This window comes from Lathyrus oleraceus, chromosome 6 (assembly GCF_024323335.1).
Source record: "Lathyrus oleraceus cultivar Zhongwan6 chromosome 6, CAAS_Psat_ZW6_1.0, whole genome shotgun sequence".
Taxonomy (NCBI): Eukaryota; Viridiplantae; Streptophyta; class Magnoliopsida; order Fabales; family Fabaceae; genus Lathyrus; species Lathyrus oleraceus.
Genome location: NC_066584.1, coordinates 15,417,163 through 15,440,821, shown reverse-complemented (window position 1 = coordinate 15,440,821; position 23,659 = coordinate 15,417,163). Strand labels below are relative to the sequence as shown.

General features: G+C 36.6%; 3 protein-coding genes, 2 long non-coding RNA genes and 2 pseudogenes across 5 annotated transcripts; 2 read left to right on the top strand and 5 right to left on the bottom strand.

The window, feature by feature from the left end:
* Positions 1-2,508: 2,508 nt before the first annotated feature.
* On the top strand, positions 2,509-3,314 carry LOC127097303 (uncharacterized). The gene is made up of 2 exons (XR_007792978.1): positions 2,509-2,893; positions 3,093-3,314. It is a non-coding gene; the product is annotated as an uncharacterized LOC127097303 (long non-coding RNA).
* A 5,716-nt stretch (positions 3,315-9,030) lies between these two features.
* On the bottom strand, positions 9,031-9,594 carry LOC127093702 (heat shock 70 kDa protein 3; the record flags this gene model as incomplete). Its single annotated transcript, XM_051032621.1, has 1 exon — positions 9,031-9,594. A coding segment is annotated over one exon (564 nt), but the record flags the coding sequence as incomplete, so codon positions are not given.
* A 2-nt stretch (positions 9,595-9,596) lies between these two features.
* LOC127093701 (DNA topoisomerase 2-like) lies at positions 9,597-11,761 on the bottom strand (annotated as a pseudogene).
* Positions 11,762-11,946: 185 nt separating this feature from the next.
* Positions 11,947-12,609, bottom strand: LOC127097300 (40S ribosomal protein S11). The gene is made up of 3 exons (XM_051035803.1): positions 12,474-12,609; positions 12,348-12,388; positions 11,947-12,252 (listed from the first exon to the last, which is right to left on the bottom strand). The coding sequence occupies exons 1-3, from the start codon at positions 12,483-12,485 to the stop codon at positions 12,069-12,071; spliced, it is 237 nt and encodes a 78-aa protein (XP_050891760.1). The 5' UTR covers positions 12,486-12,609; the 3' UTR covers positions 11,947-12,068.
* Positions 12,610-15,422: 2,813 nt separating this feature from the next.
* On the top strand, positions 15,423-16,228 carry LOC127097302 (uncharacterized). Its single transcript, XR_007792977.1, has 2 exons — positions 15,423-15,807; positions 16,007-16,228. It is a non-coding gene; the product is annotated as an uncharacterized LOC127097302 (long non-coding RNA).
* Positions 16,229-21,944: 5,716 nt separating this feature from the next.
* Positions 21,945-22,508, bottom strand: LOC127093700 (heat shock 70 kDa protein 3; the record flags this gene model as incomplete). Its single annotated transcript, XM_051032620.1, has 1 exon — positions 21,945-22,508. A coding segment is annotated over one exon (564 nt), but the record flags the coding sequence as incomplete, so codon positions are not given.
* Positions 22,509-22,510: 2 nt separating this feature from the next.
* Positions 22,511-23,590, bottom strand: LOC127093699 (DNA topoisomerase 2-like; annotated as a pseudogene).
* Positions 23,591-23,659: the final 69 nt, after the last annotated feature.

Below are 23,659 nucleotides of genomic sequence, written 5' to 3'. Positions count from 1 at the left end.
GTTGCTGGTTTGGAGATGGCGTTTTTCGTGGTGGTTGGTGGTGGTTGTGTTTGGAGTGGTGAAGACGGATGATTTTGACGGTAAATGGTGGGTTTGCGGCGGCTTGAGGGTTTGCTCGCAGGATTGTTGGTGTCGTTAGGTGGAGGTGAGGACGAACGACGATAAAAACGCGAACGGTGGAGAAGAATGAAGGGTGGAGATTGGAGGTTGAGGAAGCATTAGGTTTGTGGTTGCCAGCGCGGTGCTTTTCCGGAGGATTGAGAGTGGAGGGAGCAGGTGGAGAGAGATGGAGGGTGATGAGGATGGTGATTTTGTGAGTGTGTGTTGTTGTATGAGTTCTGGCAGTGTCTGTTAATGTTTTTGATGGACTACACGTGGGGGTATCCGGTTGTTGGTAGGTGGAGAGTGAAGAGAGAGGGCATTTGGGGTCTGTGCCGCTAGGCATCTGTTGGTTTTCTTCTTTCATTCACCAGCATCTTTAGTATTTATAGTGTCAAACTAGGGTTATTAATTTGAGACAAATACCAAAATGCCCCTCTTTTCAAAGTTTTAGAACAAAATGAGTTTTAAGAACTAATTAAAATTAAATTAAATCATTCTAACAAAAAAACTATATTAAACTGAAACAAAGACGTAGAAAATTCTAATTAATTGAATCAAATATTTTGACAAAGAGATAAAAATAAAATGTCTCAAAATGGATAAAGGTCGGGCGCAAAAGTGCTCGAAAAATTAAAATGAATGCACCAAAATGATCATTGCGAAATAAACTTATTGGAAAAATACAGCGTTTCTTTTAATTTTGAAATAAATTTTGACCGGTTAAACATGCTCGAGCTGATCAAAAGGTGACCGAAAAATTAGCTGAAAAATAAATCGAGCATACCATGTTAAACTACGTGAAACATAGATTAATAAAACTGATGTCTGCAAGCTTGATTTTGAAAAAATTTCGCCCGCCATTTTGACACACATTCGATAATTGGTTTAACCGCTTCGTCTGTAAATCTGAAAATTCATTTCGACTGACATTCTAGGCATTATGCGGTATGGAATGCATGGTATGCTATGCAGAGATGAAATAACTATGATGAATGTATTGAATCAGCGATACAGGGTCAAAATTGGGGTGTGACAGTGCCCCTATTTAAGTATCTTCAACACGAGAATATGAAGAAGTACACTCTTCATATGATCATAGTGGGAGATAGTTAAATACTAAGAAGACCCGAATTTTGATCCTGAAATGCAAATGATAGGATATGATATGAGATGAATGCCTGAATGAATGACTCTTTTTTTATTTGATTTGCTAGGGATATGATCAGACATAAGATAAACCCTAGCATGATGCTTTATGATGGATACAAAATGAAACAAAGATCTGTGGGGGATGCTGATGGTCCACAGGAGACAGACAAATGGTTGATGATGGTATCTTAGCATGCTTGGGTTCATCCAAATCCTTGCAAAAATCCCAACTCATCTCCCTCTCATTAAGAGCTCTCACACCTAAGCCGCTCGGGTTCATCATCTGAACCTGAGCTAGCTCTGAGCAAACCTCTTATCATCTTTTCCGGAGCATACTCAGAGAAAAAAGAAAATGAGTAGAAGGAGAATACGAAGAAAATCATCAAATATATATAGGAAGAGATAATTCAAACTCATACCTTTAAGGTTGGACCTCACCAGAGCTTCAAAGCTCTGACGAGGTATTCTTTTCCCTTATTTCTTGCATTTGTTTCACACATACTCATTGATCCATGAAGTTTGTATTTTTGTTTTCACCCTTGGCAATAACGATGTTGACGACGGTGAAAGAATCTCTGCTTCCAGGTAAAGGTTCTTAGTCTATCTCTCTCTTGCTTTAACTTCTGAATTCTTCTTCTTTCCCTTCTTGGCTAGAAAGCTTCTGAGTGGTTGATGTTGTTGATTGAACTCTCTCTATGAGTGTGGTGAGGTTGATTCAACCAGAGAAGGAGAGATTGAGTTCAGATTCTGAGAGGTTAATGGTGATAGTGAATGAATGATGAAGCTGAGGGTGATGAAGATGAGTGTGTTGAGAGTCAAAAAATGATTGAGGGATTTTTGTGTTGATGATTCATGGTTTAGATGAGAAAATGATTGATCTTTTTATTGTAGCTAGAGAATGAGGACTATATATGTTGTTATTGTTATTGGGATTAGAAAATTCCATTATGGAAGTTTGTGAATTCAGTTGGAATGTGTGAATGAAGGAAATGGTTAATTATTCTATATTATTGACTTTGAAAGTTAATTAGTGAGTGATAGGTGATGTGGCATTAGTTGGTTAGTTCAATTAGCATGGCTAGTTCAATTAGTTAGTAGGAATTGAAATGTGAATGTGTTTAATTTGTTTTTGTGATGAGTGATGATAAGTCATTTTTGATGATGATATGCTTGAGTGTTATGTCTGCTCAGTTAGATTGCATGACATATAAGTTGATTTGATTAACTGAATTGGATATAGATTTGCATATGAGAGAGGAGCGGCGGCGCCGCCCCCGAACATGAAAATTTTAACACAAACCCACCCTTGAATTGATCCCCAAGCTCGAATCCGAAACCAACTCCCTTTATATACCTACCGATTGCTCTAATCAAAAACTCAACCTTGATTTTGCCAAAACCTATACTAAACAACTACTCCTAAAACAAAATCCTGATCTAATGAACCAAACAAAATGCATCATACAAGAGGAGTTTCTATGGAAAGCCAAGGTCAAAGCTCGGGTTAAAGACACACAAAGTAAGACTAACCTTCGATGGATCTTAATCGCGCTCAAATGTGCGTCTTGATCGTGAAAAAAAGAAAAACAAAAGAAGAAAAGAAAAGTAGCGACCGAGAGTTTACCGAAGGACGGATCCGCAGGTATCACTTTCTCTTTATCCTTTGCTCGTCCTACTTGTTATCTTCCTCTTTTTTCTCTGTTGCTCTTCTATTTACCGTCGCTCCCTTTATGATTTGGACAAGGGTTTTAGCTCAAACTCGCCGAGATCCAAGGTGAAATCTTTACAAGCTTTTAGGAAACGTTGGAGCTTTACACAGTGTTTTGGGTTATTTTTTGCAGGGTAACGACGCTAGTCCAGGGTCTTTTATGAAGTATTGCTTTGATGGGTGCTCTAGGTTTTTAGAAGGAAAATCTTGTTGTCCATCTGTTAACCTCTCTCTCTGTTTTTGAAGAACTCTCAATCTTAGAAAACAACTTCTCCCTTTTTCGATTTTCTCATCCCCAGATTATGTGGGATTTTGTTTGTTCCTGTTTTAGATCAACTTTGACATGCTTTTCGGATGTTTATGTTAATTTGCTGGGTAAAGCTTTAATCTGAGTGATTTATTTTGTTGTTTTGCAGTTTCTTAAGAGCTTTTGGAAAGTGCTTTTAAAATAAGCTGCTTTTGTTCTCTGCATATTACAACTTTGGAAGTGACTTGATGAAGGTGGCTTGTAAGAAATGCCAAACTTGGGGGCGCCAGCTTTTGGTCACCAACAACACCTTTTTTATTTAATTAGAAAATGTAATTATTTAAGGTTTTCTTTTAAGACAAATGTGTATATTTGGATTTATTTGTAACTTATTGAATTACAAGTCTAATAGCAATTGTAACTTGTTGGATTTGGGAAAGAATTGAATTACTAAAGTGTATTTTCTATTATTTGGAATATTGTTTGGATTATTATTTATTTGTGCAATTGGTCTCTTTTTTTTAAATTTTAAATTTTGTCTTAACAATTTAATTGTATTAATAAAAAAGAAAATTCTAAGCTATATCTCAAATTTAAAAATGGGTTGGGCCCAAAAATGTAATTTTAATGGATTTTCAACTCGATTAACTTTAGCACATTAATAAAACATGCCAAAAGGTCTAGCATAAAACATGCTACAAAAAAATGTTGCAATTTCAAACTTGATCCTAAAAACCAATCTAATACTCATATATGTGGTATCCTGATATAAACTAAACACAGTCATATTTAGAAAAGATGCAAGTTTAGTTTAAGGTTTTTTTTATGAACGGTTTAGAGATTTGGTCTTTGTTTGAAATGTGCAAATGGGTTTAATGACAAGTGATCATAAAAATAATCATGTCTCTTAATACTTACTGATAATCGAATGGACTTTTGGATCAGTGTCGTAAAAAGATTCAAACCATATTTTGCAACATTAATCATGGACATGTCTATGTAAATGGCCCTTTTGAAACAAAGCAATCTCATGGATAAACCAAAATGGCCGGACAAAATTGGGGTATGACAATAATGACCAATTAAATTGAGTTCAGAAAAATTGTATTAAAACCAAAATAACCCACAATTGAAATCCTAAAGAAACAACAGTTAGAGTACCGCCAAATGACGGTCCTCACATCCTAGTATTAATAAATTAGCTTGACATGCTTATGACAAACATGAAAACATAGTTTTGAAAGTTAGAAGTAAACATTTTGGAAAGGTAATTGAAAGCAATACGGTGCGAGAAATAAGACTTAGAAATAAAAGAAGTTGTGAGAGACGAGGAAAGTAAAGTGCGAGTAAATAAACAAAGCGATAATAAAATGCGTAATATGATAATAACTTGCTCCAAATAGAGGCTTGAATCTGGTACATAATAAATTGATGAAGATTTTTAAGAAATATAAATGGAGGCAAGATTAAACTGTGATACAATAAAGTGCTCCAAACTTCGTACAAACTTAATGCTCTCTGGTGCTATAACCCCTCGATGTGACAAGTTATAATTTTAACCGGTAATTCTAGTGCTTAAGATTGTGCTAAGCTTGGATGCCTCGGAAAATGAAGCTTATCGCCTATTTATAATGTTCCAAGGTCCAAAATATTAAGTGGGAAGCTTTTTCATTCATGGGAGAGAATGTATGAGTGCATGGAGTGAGTGGGAGACCAAGCAAGTCCATTTTCTAACTGCCTGACCTTCACAAAGGATGGCGAATGCCATGCCAAGGTGGCGAACACCACCTTTCCAACGTGTGGAAGAATGGGTAAATCTTTCCGTTGGTGAGTGGGACACGTCACTCTTTATATGGCATTCTCCATGGCAAATGTCATGTAGGTCATCTTGTGTGTAATTTCCCATTGTTTCTTTGTTTTGCATCCGAATTGCTTCGTTTCTTCACACATGGATCCTATATGGTCAAATACCTTAAATGCAGACAAAATACCCACATAACACTGGAAATGGAGGTAAAACGATAATAAAACATGTATAAAACGAGTCAAAATAACGGTGTAATTTGGTGTTATAAAATCCCCCAAAGAAAACCTTAACCCATTTTGATTACACAATCCTAAATTGGACCTTATCAATCTTTTTTGCCAACAAACAATAAGAAATGATTATGTCTAGTTGATGAATGCGTCAAAAGAGGTTGAAGATGATGAGAATTCTTTGTATCTTTCAGGATTCAATGCTTATAAATGACGCATGAATACATATTTATATGTATGTGTGAATGTAGAAAAGAAATGAGTAAAAATATATTTTTATCCAAAATGTAATTTTTAAAATTTGGTACAGAATGTATTAAATCTAAAATGGAATGAGTCAATACATCAGTTGAATGAGTTAATACGAAGCAAACAAAGACGATACATTGTAGGTATTAACTAGTTTGAGAGAAAAATGTTTCAGGATGAGTCAACTCTAAACACGGGAGAGTCGATCCATCCGCTCAATGTATCAACCCATTTTTCATTTGTATCGACTCATTTGAGGCAATGACAATCTTTGAAAAACATCTTTCAGATTGAGTCGACCCAAACAAGAATGAGTTGACCCAATCACAGGATGTATCGAATCATTACTCGATTGTATCGACTCATTAGAGGCAAACCCAAACTCATTTGAATTCCACGTAGTATGTATCAACCCATACTCAACATGTATCAACCCATGCATGTCTTTTTATGAAGAATGCATATTTTAGGCATGCAATGCCTTATGTAATCTAGTCTTACATGTTCTATGATGATGATGATGATGCATGTTTGAGATTGTGAGGTCCAAATACACAAGGATATAAGATACCTAGTTTTGATATCATTCAAAGTACATTAAGAGCATATTGCACTCACAATACTGTCAAACTAGAGACCTCACCCTAAGATGTCCCATCCACCTAGGATATTACCTTCTATTTTTATGTTTGTTGTAATTGGTTTAAGTAATTTAACCCTCCTTGTTAGAGTCCCAATAAGGTTCTGATGGATACCGCGTAGAGCTTTTGAATCATATAAAGGTTTTGATGGATACCCCAAATGGCTTCAGAGTCCTATTAAGGTTTTAATGGACACCTAAAAGGTTTTAGAGTCCTACTAAGGTTCTGACAGATACTTTGGAGAGCTTTAGAGTCCCCTACGGTTCTGATGGACACTTTATAACGCTTTAAAGTCCTACCAAGATCCTGATGGATACCCTAAAGGGTCTCAGAGTCCCACAAGAGTTCTGATCGTCTTCTAAGTCTATCATTTAAGATTTTTACCTATGGCATAATGCATGGTTAATTAAAACAATCACACAGTCTCATTAAACACCTTACCCTTGCGAGGAAAAAGTGTGACCCTAAGGGTTATTGATTTATTGAGTAAAAATAAAAGTTACATAATGTTTGGCCTTAGAGGCTCCATTCAACTATAATAATATCTTAAATTAATAATATTCCAAGTCCTCAGAATTTCTTCTCTTTAAATACTTTATAGCTTGTATCAAGTATGCCCAATGTGATATTTTGTATCGTACTCGAAAACTCCCTCCCCAATTTGGGTATATATTACCATTCTTAGATAGTTATACTATCCGTTTCAGTATTAGGTCACACTCTTCCATTGTCGTAGGTTTCACCTTTGAATTGTACCTTATCGTCGTTCTTTACCTTAAGCAAATAATATGAGCAAACATTCCCTTAGAAACACAAACTAACCCTAGGATTATATGAGGATCCCATTGAATACAATAGAAGTGAGGGGTTCCTAACACATTCCCCTTACTTAACTGACTCCCGAACCTTAGTGTCTTACCCTTAACTTGAGGTTTTATCATTATTAAAACTACGACTATTAATCCTTTCGAGTTCAACACAATTAAATAAGGGCAACTGTCATACTCCAATTTTGTCCAACCATCTATCTATCCTTTAACTTATTATCGCACCTAGAAAAATGAGAGACACGACTTAGCGAAACGCAATCGCACGCTCGCAATGATGGACTGAACAGAGTCGCCACCGAACTTTATTTATTCCTAAAAAGGAAAGGGGAAATATCGATAAAACCCAAGATAAAATGACAATGATTATGGTCGTCGCAACCAAATCAAGGTTCGGGAGTCGATTACGCAAGGGGAAGGTATTAGCACCCCTCACGTCCGTTGTACTCAACGGGAACCATTAGGTTAGTTGTGCGCGTTAGTGTTAGTTTGAAATGTTAGACTTTAAGTTATCAGGTGGGAAAGAAAGAAAGGATGAGAGGAGAATGTTTTTTGGATTTTTTTGACGAAGGACTAAACCTAAGTTTTTTTATTAGTGGGCCTGACAAGATTTACAAATCTTGCTCCTACGTATCTCAATAGAGAAATCAAGGCTTACGTAGTTCTGGGTAGAAAATGTTTGTTTGTTGGTCGATTTTAGCGAAAGCTATATTATATTAATCGACGAAAACATTGTTTTACCCAAAACAGATGAGGAGCGGACGTATACCACACATCGAGTGGATTTACAAATCATCATTCGGAAAAACGTCACTTATCTCGACTCAACAATCATGGCTGAAACATTGCTTTGCATCACCTTAAGACAATATATCTTTCGTTTATGAAAAAGGTTTTTGATTAGTCGCACGGCGGCGAGAAAATAGTTTGATTGGTTGGGTGTATTTTTGAGTAATGGCGAGAACTTGGATGAGCGAGATATCCATCTCGAATCCTAGTCTCAGGAGTGCACGGTATACACCATGGTCCATTTCCATCTTTATTGACAAAAGTGTTTAATAAAGAATTAAGTGTTTTAAATTTGATTGAGAAAGGGTTTGAAGAAACCGCATTGACAATTTTAAACGATGGCGAGAGCTAAGATAGACGAGGCATCCACCTCAAATCTTAATCTCAGGAGTGCACGGTATACACCATGTTCCATTTCCATCTTTATTAAAAGAGGTTAAGATCGGAATTAAGTATTTTGGAATTTGAAAGACGAGTACTTGTGACTTGCAAGCTCTTACAGCTTAGGTCTAATACTCGGGACTACGTCTGGACATTCCACCCAGGCAGTCTGTTTCTTTCCAATTTGTTAAGAAAATGGTTCGAATATTTACGAATGTTTTGGAGGGAAGACGAATATGCATGGCTTGCAAGCTCTTACAGCTTGAGCCTAATATTCGGGATTACGACTGGATATTCCATCCAGGTAATCTTTTTCTTCCAACTTCAATAAGAAGATGGTTTGAGATATTTACAGGTGTTTTGGAGAGAAGACGAATATTTATGGCTTACAAGCTCTTACAGCTTGAGCCTAATATTCAGGATTATGACTGGATATTCCATCCAGGATAATCTTTTTCTTCAAATTTTAAAGAGAAAAAGGATTTGGCGATTTCAGAAAATAAATCGGTGGAGTTCTCAATCATTCAATTTTTATTGTTCACTCTCAAAATGAATTTGAAATCAAATGAATAAATAAGTGATCAAATAATTAAAAACAAATTATAAATATAAAAAGAATATGCACGTATATGAGATGCAGATTTTAATGAGAAAAAGGATTTGGCGATTTCAGAAAATAAATCGGTGGAATTCTCAATCATTCAATTTTTATTGTTCACTCTCAAAATGAATTTGAAATCAAATGAATAAATAAGTGATCAAATAATTAAAAACAAATTATAAATATAAAAAGAATATGCACGTATATGAGATGCACAAGCAATTAAAGGATGTTAAAATGAAATTAGGGCCCAAAGCCCATTCCACAATTAAATCCCTAGCTCTAATAATAAAACAAAATTAAAATGAATAATAATAATGAGAGTTGATAGGGGAGTAGAAATCAATTCCCTCAAATAGAGAGTCAATTTCAATGGTAGTCTGGGCAGTAGATGAAAGAGTTCTTTTCGCCCTCTCACATGCAGTCCTCAATCGCCTGAGTGCCCTAGGGTTACCGCTGATGTCCTTCTTGTTCTTTCTCTTGAACTCTTGAACAAAATGGTTCACCATTTTATTATCAAAATCCTCACCTCCAAGATGGGTGTCTCCGGCAGTGGCTTTCACCTCAAAGATACCCTCTTCAATAGTAAGCAAAGAGACATCAAAAGTACCACCACCAAGGTCAAAAATCAAGACATTCTTTTCACCAACACTTGTTGATTTCTTGTCTAGCCCATATGTGATGGCAGCAGCAGTGGACTCATTGATGATTCGCATGACATTAAGACCAGCAATAACACCAACATCCTTGGTAGCTTGACGCTGAGAATCAACAAAGTAAGCAGGGACAGTAACAACGACATTCTTAATTGCAGAGCCAAGGTAAGCTTCAGCAATCTCACGAATCTTCATCAGAACCATTGAAGACCATCAGCAGTCTCAATGATAAACTCAGTGAAAAAAATATTCGTGAGCTCAGCACCATCACCATTCCGTCCACCGGTAGTTTTCTTCACATTATCATCATGGTTACTACTAGTAAGAAGGTGACCGAAGATCAACTCAGGAACATAAATCTTCTCCTCCTGATGAATCTCAATCGGAACACTGTCGCCGTTGTTGTAAACAGAAACCGCGTTCGCTTCCGGATCTATCGTAACCTTCAACGAATCCATAGACGGATCTCTCTGTTATTATCGGCCGCGTTAACGAGGATCTCGTCGAAGATCTTCAAGAGTCCGGGAACATACGAACAGCACGGTGAACCATTTCATCGTTTTCGTAAACCCAGAGATCTGAGTGTGTTTTTTCAATTGAACCGACGTAGGTATCCGGACGGAGGAGAATGTGTTCGAGCTGTGTTTTCTTTTGGTACATTTATTCGATTGTTTTTCGAAGGAATGCACTACAACAAACAAGACCTTAGACATCGCTTTTTTTAGCCTTAGACAGCGCTTTAAAGCGCTGTCTAAGCCTCCGCTGCTAAAGGTTTAGACAGCGCTTTTTTAAATCTTAAAAGCGCTGTCTAAGCCCCCCCCCCCCCTTAGACAGCGCTTTGGCCAAAAGCGCTTTATAAGACCCTCTTATTTTAAATTTTTTAGGTATACCTTAGACAGCGCTTTTGAAAAGCGCTGTCTAAGCCCCACCCCCTTAGACAGCGCTTTGGCCAAAAGCGCTTTCTAAGACCCTCCTATTTTAATTTTTTTAGGTATACCTTAGACAGCGCTTTTCAAAAAGCGCTGTCTAAGCCCCCCCTTAGACAGCGCTTTTGCCTAAAGCGCTTTCTAATCCCCCCCTTAGACAGCGCTTTTTACAAAAGCGCTGTCTTAGGTATACGAAATTTTTGAAGCTTTTGTTTTAAACCACATTTTTTCCAGGTTTAGGGTTTAAATTAAAAAATATTTTTAATTTAAAACACATCCCACAAACTCAATTCAACCCATAACTGAACGGATCGGACAGTTTTGACAACAAAATTGAAAATCCGTCGAAGAACCCAACCCATTGAAATTTGATAAGGTTGGGTAATGGGTTCTGTAAACTGAGGTTCTATGTTGGATCACATAGACTTGTTTAAAATACTAAACAGTAATTTAGGGGGAATTTTCTGTCCAAAATTCAAAATATTTGAAACTAGTATTCAATAACCAAAATAAGATCATGCCCAGTAAAATAAACATAATTAAAATATCTTTTATCAAATCACAGTACAGAACTTCAAAAGCAAACAAAAATTACCAAAACTGATAAGAACTTCACCATACAGAAATCGGGAATTACTTTCAACATAGATGATAAAATCTCTATACTAAGAGTGCCAACCAAATCTCATATGCCAGAAAATGCCTTCTTTGCACCACTGGATGATCCAGCTGGGATGACTTTCAATACATTGAACCTCACTGTCTTGGAGAGTGGCCTATAGAAGTGGCACAAGTAAAGGCTTAGTCACACACATACATATACCAATATCTATATGATAATATACTAAAATAAAAGTATCTATGGGTTAATACAGAAATGATAGAATTCTGCTAGAGTTTCACCTGCATTGACCAATAATGACATGATCACCTTCCTTAACACGGAAGGCAGGTGACACATGAGCTGGAATGTTGGAATGCCTCTTCTCATACCTAAGTAGAGCACGTAAGGAAAAAGGTTTTACAAATTATGTTTATCCAAGCATGCAAATTAAAAATGAAGAGCGTGCCATTAAAGGAGAATACCTCTGATATTTCTTAATGAAGTGAAGATAATTCCTCCTGACAATAATAGTCCGATTCATTTTGGCACTGTGACAGGTTCCGGCTATGATACGACCACGGATGGAAACATTGCCAGTGAATGGACACTTCTTGTCAATAAAGGTTCCTGTATTTGAAATTCAAAGGTCATTTCTGTATTAGAAGCAGAAATAAAATAACCATAACCATATAATCATACAGAGATATATTAAGAATAGTCTGCCTCTATATATTGAGACCATTATTCTGTTTGCAATTAACACTTTCATGAAGCAAGATACAAGCATTTACATTTGCCCCACATATATACCAATTCTTTCAAAATAGATACCAAAACCATTCATTAAAAAGCAACACCTAATAACTTGAACAAGTATTGAGGATTTCTAAGCACATCATAGAGACCCGAGACCTCAATACTTCCAATAGGAATACAATACAAAACACACAACAAAAACAGAGTTGGCAACCTCACAAGTATGAAATCATAGAAAAATATAGAGATGTAATTAAGCATCCACTACACAAATCCAAAATGCTCTAGTAGTATTCTATTGCATTATTTCTATCTTTCTCTAATTTTGATTTGCATCAATTCGCTATCAAAGTGTGTTCATCACTCATCTCCTTCAAAAGGCTACATTTATACATTCAAAACCAAACATCAACACACTCTCGAAGACACTCCATATATATACAAACACTGAGATATATAAATACAGAGAGAAAGGAACCTTCGATGGCTTCTTTGGGGGTCTTGAATCCAAGACCAACAGATTTCCAGAAGCGATTTCCACCTTTACCGGGCCTCTTCCCCTTACCAGATTTCTTCGAGCTACGAAATTGAGCAAAAACAACAAACAAATATGGATCAACAATCATCACAGTTAAAAACAAAACACACATTGAGATATGAAGTGCCGAATATACCATAAAAACACTTTGGGTTGTTTGAGATAAGCCTTCTCAGTCTGTAACAGATTAAAAAATACACATCAATGGAAAATCGAAACATAGCAGAATGAAAAAACGAAAAACGAAGCAACAAGAAGTTACTTGTTCAGCCATGGTGGAATTGCGGAGGAGGGATTTGGTGAAGCCGCACGCACTGGAAACCTTCTCGCTCAGATTTTTGGTAGAGGATGAGAAACCCTAACCTGATTGTTATATGTCTACCCGGTCAAACCTTAAACCTAAACCTGATTGTTCTAATTTTTTTTAATTGAAAGACTTTAAACAGCGCTTTCTCAAAAGCGCTGACTAAGGTCTATATTTAAAAGCGCTTTCTAAAAGCGCTGTCTAAGGGGGGGGTCTTAGACAGCGCTTTCTAAAAGCGCTGTCTAAGACCCCCCCCCCCCCTTAGACAGCGCTTTCATTATTTTTTTAGAACATTTTCCGTGTTTTATTTTTATTTTAACCTTAGACAGCGCTTTCTTTTAAAAGCGTTGTCTAAGATGCGCTGTTAAAAAACCTTTTTGGCATAGTGATGTTAGCGGCGTTGCTGGTTTGGAGATGGCGTTTTTCGTGGTGGTTGGTGGTGGTTGTGTTTGGAGTGGTGAAGACGGATGATTTTGACGGTAAATGGTGGGTTTGCGGCGGCTTGAGGGTTTGCTCGCAGGATTGTTGGTGTCGTTAGGTGGAGGTGAGGACGAACGACGATAAAAACGCGAACGGTGGAGAAGAATGAAGGGTGGAGATTGGAGGTTGAGGAAGCATTAGGTTTGTGGTTGCCAGCGCGGTGCTTTTCCGGAGGATTGAGAGTGGAGGGAGCAGGTGGAGAGAGATGGAGGGTGAGGAGGATGGTGATTTTGTGAGTGTGTGTTGTTGTATGAGTTCTGGCAGTGTCTGTTAATGTTTTTGATGGACTACACGTGGGGGTATCCGGTTGTTGGTAGGTGGAGAGTGAAGAGAGAGGGCATTTGGGGTCTGTGCCGCTAGGCATCTGTTGGTTTTCTTCTTTCATTCACCAGCATCTTTAGTATTTATAGTGTCAAACTAGGGTTATTAATTTGAGACAAATACCAAAATGCCCCTCTTTTCAAAGTTTTAGAACAAAATGAGTTTTAAGAACTAATTAAAATTAAATTAAATCATTCTAACAAAAAAACTATATTAAACTGAAACAAAGACGTAGAAAATTCTAATTAATTGAATCAAATATTTTGACAAAGAGATAAAAATAAAATGTCTCAAAATGGATAAAGGTCGGGCGCAAAAGTGCTCGAAAAATTAAAATGAATGCACCAAAATGATCATTGCGAAATAAACTTATTGGAAAAATACAGCGTTTCTTTTAATTTTGAAATAAATTTTGACCGGTTAAACATGCTCGAGCTGATCAAAAGGTGACCGAAAAATTAGCTGAAAAATAAATCGAGCATACCATGTTAAACTACGTGAAACATAGATTAATAAAACTGATGTCTGCAAGCTTGATTTTGAAAAAATTTCGCCCGCCATTTTGACACACATTCGATAATTGGTTTAACCGCTTCGTCTGTAAATCTGAAAATTCATTTCGACTGACATTCTAGGCATTATGCGGTATGGAATGCATGGTATGCTATGCAGAGATGAAATAACTATGATGAATGTATTGAATCAGCGATACAGGGTCAAAATTGGGGTGTGACAGTGCCCCTATTTAAGTATCTTCAACACGAGAATATGAAGAAGTACACTCTTCATATGATCATAGTGGGAGATAGTTAAATACTAAGAAGACCCGAATTTTGATCCTGAAATGCAAATGATAGGATATGATATGAGATGAATGCCTGAATGAATGACTCTTTTTTTATTTGATTTGCTAGGGATATGATCAGACATAAGATAAACCCTAGCATGATGCTTTATGATGGATACAAAATGAAACAAAGATCTGTGGGGGATGCTGATGGTCCACAGGAGACAGACAAATGGTTGATGATGGTATCTTAGCATGCTTGGGTTCATCCAAATCCTTGCAAAAATCCCAACTCATCTCCCTCTCATTAAGAGCTCTCACACCTAAGCCGCTCGGGTTCATCATCTGAACCTGAGCTAGCTCTGAGCAAACCTCTTATCATCTTTTCCGGAGCATACTCAGAGAAAAAAGAAAATGAGTAGAAGGAGAATACGAAGAAAATCATCAAATATATATAGGAAGAGATAATTCAAACTCATACCTTTAAGGTTGGACCTCACCAGAGCTTCAAAGCTCTGACGAGGTATTCTTTTCCCTTATTTCTTGCATTTGTTTCACACATACTCATTGATCCATGAAGTTTGTATTTTTGTTTTCACCCTTGGCAATAACGATGTTGACGACGGTGAAAGAATCTCTGCTTCCAGGTAAAGGTTCTTAGTCTATCTCTCTCTTGCTTTAACTTCTGAATTCTTCTTCTTTCCCTTCTTGGCTAGAAAGCTTCTGAGTGGTTGATGTTGTTGATTGAACTCTCTCTATGAGTGTGGTGAGGTTGATTCAACCAGAGAAGGAGAGATTGAGTTCAGATTCTGAGAGGTTAATGGTGATAGTGAATGAATGATGAAGCTGAGGGTGATGAAGATGAGTGTGTTGAGAGTCAAAAAATGATTGAGGGATTTTTGTGTTGATGATTCATGGTTTAGATGAGAAAATGATTGATCTTTTTATTGTAGCTAGAGAATGAGGACTATATATGTTGTTATTGTTATTGGGATTAGAAAATTCCATTATGGAAGTTTGTGAATTCAGTTGGAATGTGTGAATGAAGGAAATGGTTAATTATTCTATATTATTGACTTTGAAAGTTAATTAGTGAGTGATAGGTGATGTGGCATTAGTTGGTTAGTTCAATTAGCATGGCTAGTTCAATTAGTTAGTAGGAATTGAAATGTGAATGTGTTTAATTTGTTTTTGTGATGAGTGATGATAAGTCATTTTTGATGATGATATGCTTGAGTGTTATGTCTGCTCAGTTAGATTGCATGACATATAAGTTGATTTGATTAACTGAATTGGATATAGATTTGCATATGAGAGAGGAGCGGCGGCGCCGCCCCCGAACATGAAAATTTTAACACAAACCCACCCTTGAATTGATCCCCAAGCTCGAATCCGAAACCAACTCCCTTTATATACCTACCGATTGCTCTAATCAAAAACTCAACCTTGATTTTGCCAAAACCTATACTAAACAACTACTCCTAAAACAAAATCCTGATCTAATGAACCAAACAAAATGCATCATACAAGAGGAGTTTCTATGGAAAGCCAAGGTCAAAGCTCGGGTTAAAGACACACAAAGTAAGACTAACCTTCGATGGATCTTAATCGCGCTCAAATGTGCGTCTTGATCGTGAAAAAAAGAAAAACAAAAGAAGAAAAGAAAAGTAGCGACCGAGAGTTTACCGAAGGACGGATCCGCAGGTATCACTTTCTCTTTATCCTTTGCTCGTCCTACTTGTTATCTTCCTCTTTTTTCTCTGTTGCTCTTCTATTTACCGTCGCTCCCTTTATGATTTGGACAAGGGTTTTAGCTCAAACTCGCCGAGATCCAAGGTGAAATCTTTACAAGCTTTTAGGAAACGTTGGAGCTTTACACAGTGTTTTGGGTTATTTTTTGCAGGGTAACGACGCTAGTCCAGGGTCTTTTATGAAGTATTGCTTTGATGGGTGCTCTAGGTTTTTAGAAGGAAAATCTTGTTGTCCATCTGTTAACCTCTCTCTCTGTTTTTGAAGAACTCTCAATCTTAGAAAACAACTTCTCCCTTTTTCGATTTTCTCATCCCCAGATTATGTGGGATTTTGTTTGTTCCTGTTTTAGATCAACTTTGACATGCTTTTCGGATGTTTATGTTAATTTGCTGGGTAAAGCTTTAATCTGAGTGATTTATTTTGTTGTTTTGCAGTTTCTTAAGAGCTTTTGGAAAGTGCTTTTAAAATAAGCTGCTTTTGTTCTCTGCATATTACAACTTTGGAAGTGACTTGATGAAGGTGGCTTGTAAGAAATGCCAAACTTGGGGGCGCCAGCTTTTGGTCACCAACAACACCTTTTTTTATTTAATTAGAAAATGTAATTATTTAAGGTTTTCTTTTAAGACAAATGTGTATATTTGGATTTATTTGTAACTTATTGAATTACAAGTCTAATAGCAATTGTAACTTGTTGGATTTGGGAAAGAATTGAATTACTAAAGTGTATTTTCTATTATTTGGAATATTGTTTGGATTATTATTTATTTGTGCAATTGGTCTCTTTTTTTTAAATTTTAAATTTTGTCTTAACAATTTAATTGTATTAATAAAAAAGAAAATTCTAAGCTATATCTCAAATTTAAAAATGGGTTGGGCCCAAAAATGTAATTTTAATGGATTTTCAACTCGATTAACTTTAGCACATTAATAAAACATGCCAAAAGGTCTAGCATAAAACATGCTACAAAAAAATGTTGCAATTTCAAACTTGATCCTAAAAACCAATCTAATACTCATATATGTGGTATCCTGATATAAACTAAACACAGTCATATTTAGAAAAGATGCAAGTTTAGTTTAAGGTTTTTTTTATGAACGGTTTAGAGATTTGGTCTTTGTTTGAAATGTGCAAATGGGTTTAATGACAAGTGATCATAAAAATAATCATGTCTCTTAATACTTACTGATAATCGAATGGACTTTTGGATCAGTGTCGTAAAAAGATTCAAACCATATTTTGCAACATTAATCATGGACATGTCTATGTAAATGGCCCTTTTGAAACAAAGCAATCTCATGGATAAACCAAAATGGCCGGACAAAATTGGGGTATGACAATAATGACCAATTAAATTGAGTTCAGAAAAATTGTATTAAAACCAAAATAACCCACAATTGAAATCCTAAAGAAACAACAGTTAGAGTACCGCCAAATGACGGTCCTCACATCCTAGTATTAATAAATTAGCTGGACATGCTTATGACAAACATGAAAACATAGTTTTGAAACTTAGAAGTAAACATTTTGGAAAGGTAATTGAAAGCAATACGGTGCGAGAAATAAGACTTAGAAATAAAAGAAGTTGTGAGAGACGAGGAAAGTAAAGTGCGAGTAAATAAACAAAGCGATAATAAAATGCGTAATATGATAATAACTTGCTCCAAATAGAGGCTTGAATCTGGTACATAATAAATTGATGAAGATTTTTAAGAAATATAAATGGAGGCAAGATTAAACTGTGATACAATAAAGTGCTCCAAACTTCGTACAAACTTAATGCTCTCTGGTGCTATAACCCCTCGATGTGACAAGTTATAATTTTAACCGGTAATTCTAGTGCTTAAGATTGTGCTAAGCTTGGATGCCTCGGAAAATGAAGCTTATCGCCTATTTATAATGTTCCAAGGTCCAAAATATTAAGTGGGAAGCTTTTTCATTCATGGGAGAGAATGTATGAGTGCATGGAGTGAGTGGGAGACCAAGCAAGTCCATTTTCTAACTGCCTGACCTTCACAAAGGATGGCGAATGCCATGCCAAGGTGGCGAACACCACCTTTCCAACGTGTGGAAGAATGGGTAAATCTTTCCGTTGGTGAGTGGGACACGTCACTCTTTATATGGCATTCTCCATGGCAAATGTCATGTAGGTCATCTTGTGTGTAATTTCCCATTGTTTCTTTGTTTTGCATCCGAATTGCTTCGTTTCTTCACACATGGATCCTATATGGTCAAATACCTTAAATGCAGACAAAATACCCACATAACACTGGAAATGGAGGTAAAACGATAATAAAACATGTATAAAACGAGTCAAAATAACGGTGTAATTTGGTGTTATAAAATCCCCCAAAGAAAACCTTAACCCATTTTGATTACACAATCCTAAATTGGACCTTATCAATCTTTTTTGCCAACAAACAATAAAAATGATTATGTGTAGTTGATGAATGCGTCAAAAGAGGTTGAAGATGATGAGAATTCTTTGTATCTTTCAGGATTCAATGCTTATAAATGACGCATGAATACATATTTATATGTATGTGTGAATGTAGAAAAGAAATGAGTAAAAATATATTTTTATCCAAAATGTAATTTTTAAAATTTGGTACAGAATGTATTAAATCTAAAATGGAATGAGTCAATACATCAGTTGAATGAGTTAATACGAAGCAAACAAAGACGATACATTGTAGGTATTAACTAGTTTGAGAGAAAAATGTTTCAGGATGAGTCAACTCTAAACACGGGAGAGTCGATCCATCCGCTCAATGTATCAACCCATTTTTCATTTGTATCGACTCATTTGAGGCAATGACAATCTTTGAAAAACATCTTTCAGATTGAGTCGACCCAAACAAGAATGAGTTGACCCAATCACAGGATGTATCGAATCATTACTCGATTGTATCGACTCATTAGAGGCAAACCCAAACTCATTTGAATTCCACGTAGTATGTATCAACCCATACTCAACATGTATCAACCCATGCATGTCTTTTTATGAAGAATGCATATTTTAGGCATGCAATGCCTTATGTAATCTAGTCTTACATGTTCTATGATGATGATGATGATGCATGTTTGAGATTGTGAGGTCCAAATACACAAGGATATAAGATACCTAGTTTTGATATCATTCAAAGTACATTAAGAGCATATTGCACTCACAATACTGTCAAACTAGAGACCTCACCCTAAGATGTCCCATCCACCTAGGATATTACCTTCTATTTTTATGTTTGTTGTAATTGGTTTAAGTAATTTAACCCTCCTTGTTAGAGTCCCAATAAGGTTCTGATGGATACCGCGTAGAGCTTTTGAATCATATAAAGGTTTTGATGGATACCCCAAATGGCTTCAGAGTCCTATTAAGGTTTTAATGGACACCTAAAAGGTTTTAGAGTCCTACTAAGGTTCTGACAGATACTTTGGAGAGCTTTAGAGTCCCCTACGGTTCTGATGGACACTTTATAACGCTTTAAAGTCCTACCAAGATCCTGATGGATACCCTAAAGGGTCTCAGAGTCCCAAAAGAGTTCTGATCGTCTTCTAAGTCTATCATTTAAGATTTTTACCTATGGCATAATGCATGGTTAATTAAAACAATCACACAGTCTCATTAAACACCTTACCCTTGCGAGGAAAAAGTGTGACCCTAAGGGTTATTGATTTATTGAGTAAAAATAAAAGTTACATAATGTTTGGCCTTAGAGGCTCCATTCAACTATAATAATATCTTAAATTAATAATATTCCAAGTCCTCAGAATTTCTTCTCTTTAAATACTTTATAGCTTGTATCAAGTATGCCCAATGTGATATTTTGTATCGTACTCGAAAACTCCCTCCCCAATTTGGGTATATATTACCATTCTTAGATAGTTATACTATCTGTTTCAGTATCAGGTCACACTCTTCCATTGTCGTAGGTTTCACCTTTGAATTGTACCTTATCGTCGTTCTTTACCTTAAGCAAATAATATGAGCAAACATTCCCTTAGAAACACAAACTAACCCTAGGATTATATGAGGATCCCATTGAATACAATAGAAGTGAGGGGTTCCTAACACATTCCCCTTACTTAACTGACTCCCGAACCTTAGTGTCTTACCCTTAACTTGAGGTTTTATCATTATTAAAACTACGACTATTAATCCTTTCGAGTTCAACACAATTAAATAAGGGCAACTGTCATACTCCAATTTTGTCCAACCATCTATCTATCCTTTAACTTATTATCGCACCTAGAAAAATGAGAGACACGACTTAGCGAAACGCAATCGCACGCTCGCAATGATGGACTGAACAGAGTCGCCACCGAACTTTATTTATTCCTAAAAAGGAAAGGGGAAATATCGATAAAACCCAAGATAAAATGACAATGATTATGGTCGTCGCAACCAAATCAAGGTTCGGGAGTCGATTACGCAAGGGGAAGGTATTAGCACCCCTCACGTCCGTTGTACTCAACGGGAACCATTAGGTTAGTTGTGCGCGTTAGTGTTAGTTTGAAATGTTAGACTTTAAGTTATCAGGTGGGAAAGAAAGAAAGGATGAGAGGAGAATGTTTTTTGGATTTTTTTGACGAAGGACTAAACCTAAGTTTTTTTATTAGTGGGCCTGACAAGATTTACAAATCTTGCTCCTACGTATCTCAATAGAGAAATCAAGGCTTACGTAGTTCTGGGTAGAAAATGTTTGTTTGTTGGTCGATTTTAGCGAAAGCTATATTATATTAATCGACGAAAACATTGTTTTACCCAAAACAGATGAGGAGCGGACGTATACCACACATCGAGTGGATTTACAAATCATCATTCGGAAAAACGTCACTTATCTCGACTCAACAATCATGGCTGAAACATTGCTTTGCATCACCTTAAGACAATATATCTTTCGTTTATGAAAAAGGTTTTTGATTAGTCGCACGGCGGCGAGAAAATAGTTTGATTGGTTGGGTGTATTTTTGAGTAATGGCGAGAACTTGGATGAGCGAGATATCCATCTCGAATCCTAGTCTCAGGAGTGCACGGTATACACCATGGTCCATTTCCATCTTTATTGACAAAAGTGTTTAATAAAGAATTAAGTGTTTTAAATTTGATTGAGAAAGGGTTTGAAGAAACCGCATTGACAATTTTAAACGATGGCGAGAGCTAAGATAGACGAGGCATCCACCTCAAATCTTAATCTCAGGAGTGCACGGTATACACCATGTTCCATTTCCATCTTTATTAAAAGAGGTTAAGATCGGAATTAAGTATTTTGGAATTTGAAAGACGAGTACTTGTGACTTGCAAGCTCTTACAGCTTAGGTCTAATACTCGGGACTACGTCTGGACATTCCACCCAGGCAGTCTGTTTCTTTCCAATTTGTTAAGAAAATGGTTCGAATATTTACGAATGTTTTGGAGGGAAGACGAATATGCATGGCTTGCAAGCTCTTACAGCTTGAGCCTAATATTCGGGATTACGACTGGATATTCCATCCAGGTAATCTTTTTCTTCCAACTTCAATAAGAAGATGGTTTGAGATATTTACAGGTGTTTTGGAGAGAAGACGAATATTTATGGCTTACAAGCTCTTACAGCTTGAGCCTAATATTCAGGATTATGACTGGATATTCCATCCAGGATAATCTTTTTCTTCAAATTTTAAAGAGAAAAAGGATTTGGCGATTTCAGAAAATAAATCGGTGGAGTTCTCAATCATTCAATTTTTATTGTTCACTCTCAAAATGAATTTGAAATCAAATGAATAAATAAGTGATCAAATAATTAAAAACAAATTATAAATATAAAAAGAATATGCACGTATATGAGATGCAGATTTTAATGAGAAAAAGGATTTGGCGATTTCAGAAAATAAATCGGTGGAATTCTCAATCATTCAATTTTTATTGTTCACTCTCAAAATGAATTTGAAATCAAATGAATAAATAAGTGATCAAATAATTAAAAACAAATTATAAATATAAAAAGAATATGCACGTATATGAGATGCACAAGCAATTAAAGGATGTTAAAATGAAATTAGGGCCCAAAGCCCATTCCACAATTAAATCCCTAGCTCTAATAATAAAACAAAATTAAAATGAATAATAATAATGAGAGTTGATAGGGGAGTAGAAATCAATTCCCTCAAATAGAGAGTCAATTTCAATGGTAGTCTGGGCAGTAGATGAAAGAGTTCTTTTCGCCCTCTCACATGCAGTCCTCAATCGCCTGAGTGCCCTAGGGTTACCGCTGATGTCCTTCTTGTTCTTTCTCTTGAACTCTTGAACAAAATGGTTCACCATTTTATTATCAAAATCCTCACCTCCAAGATGGGTGTCTCCGGCAGTGGCTTTCACCTCAAAGATACCCTCTTCAATAGTAAGCAAAGAGACATCAAAAGTACCACCACCAAGGTCAAAAATCAAGACATTCTTTTCACCAACACTTGTTGATTTCTTGTCTAGCCCATATGTGATGGCAGCAGCAGTGGACTCATTGATGATTCGCATGACATTAAGACCAGCAATAACACCAACATCCTTGGTAGCTTGACGCTGAGAATCAACAAAGTAAGCAGGGACAGTAACAACGACATTCTTAATTGCAGAGCCAAGGTAAGCTTCAGCAATCTCACGAATCTTCATCAGAACCATTGAAGACCATCAGCAGTCTCAATGATAAACTCAGTGAAAAAAATATTCGTGAGCTCAGCACCATCACCATTCCGTCCACCGGTAGTTTTCTTCACATTATCATCATGGTTACTACTAGTAAGAAGGTGACCGAAGATCAACTCAGGAACATAAATCTTCTCCTCCTGATGAATCTCAATCGGAACACTGTCGCCGTTGTTGTAAACAGAAACCGCGTTCGCTTCCGGATCTATCGTAACCTTCAACGAATCCATAGACGGATCTCTCTGTTATTATCGGCCGCGTTAACGAGGATCTCGTCGAAGATCTTCAAGAGTCCGGGAACATACGAACAGCACGGTGAACCATTTCATCGTTTTCGTAAACCCAGAGATCTGAGTGTGTTTTTTCAATTGAACCGACGTAGGTATCCGGACGGAGGAGAATGTGTTCGAGCTGTGTTTTCTTTTGGTACATTTATTCGATTGTTTTTCGAAGGAATGCACTACAACAAACAAGACCTTAGACATCGCTTTTTTTAGCCTTAGACAGCGCTTTAAAGCGCTGTCTAAGCCTCCGCTGCTAAAGGTTTAGACAGCGCTTTTTTAAATCTTAAAAGCGCTGTCTAAGCCCCCCCCCCCCCTTAGACAGCGCTTTGGCCAAAAGCGCTTTATAAGACCCTCTTATTTTAAATTTTTTAGGTATACCTTAGACAGCGCTTTTGAAAAGCGCTTGTCTAAGCCCCACCCCCTTAGACAGCGCTTTGGCCAAAAGCGCTTTCTAAGACCCTCCTATTTTAATTTTTTTAGGTATACCTTAGACAGCGCTTTTCAAAAAGCGCTGTCTAAGCCCCCCCTTAGACAGCGCTTTTGCCTAAAGCGCTTTCTAATCCCCCCCTTAGACAGCGCTTTTTACAAAAGCGCTGTCTTAGGTATACGAAATTTTTGAAGCTTTTGTTTTAAACCACATTTTTTCCAGGTTTAGGGTTTAAATTAAAAAATATTTTTAATTTAAAACACATCCCACAAACTCAATTCAACCCATAACTGAACGGATCGGACAGTTTTGACAACAAAATTGAAAATCCGTCGAAGAACCCAACCCATTGAAATTTGATAAGGTTGGGTAATGGGTTCTGTAAACTGAGGTTCTATGTTGGATCACATAGACTTGTT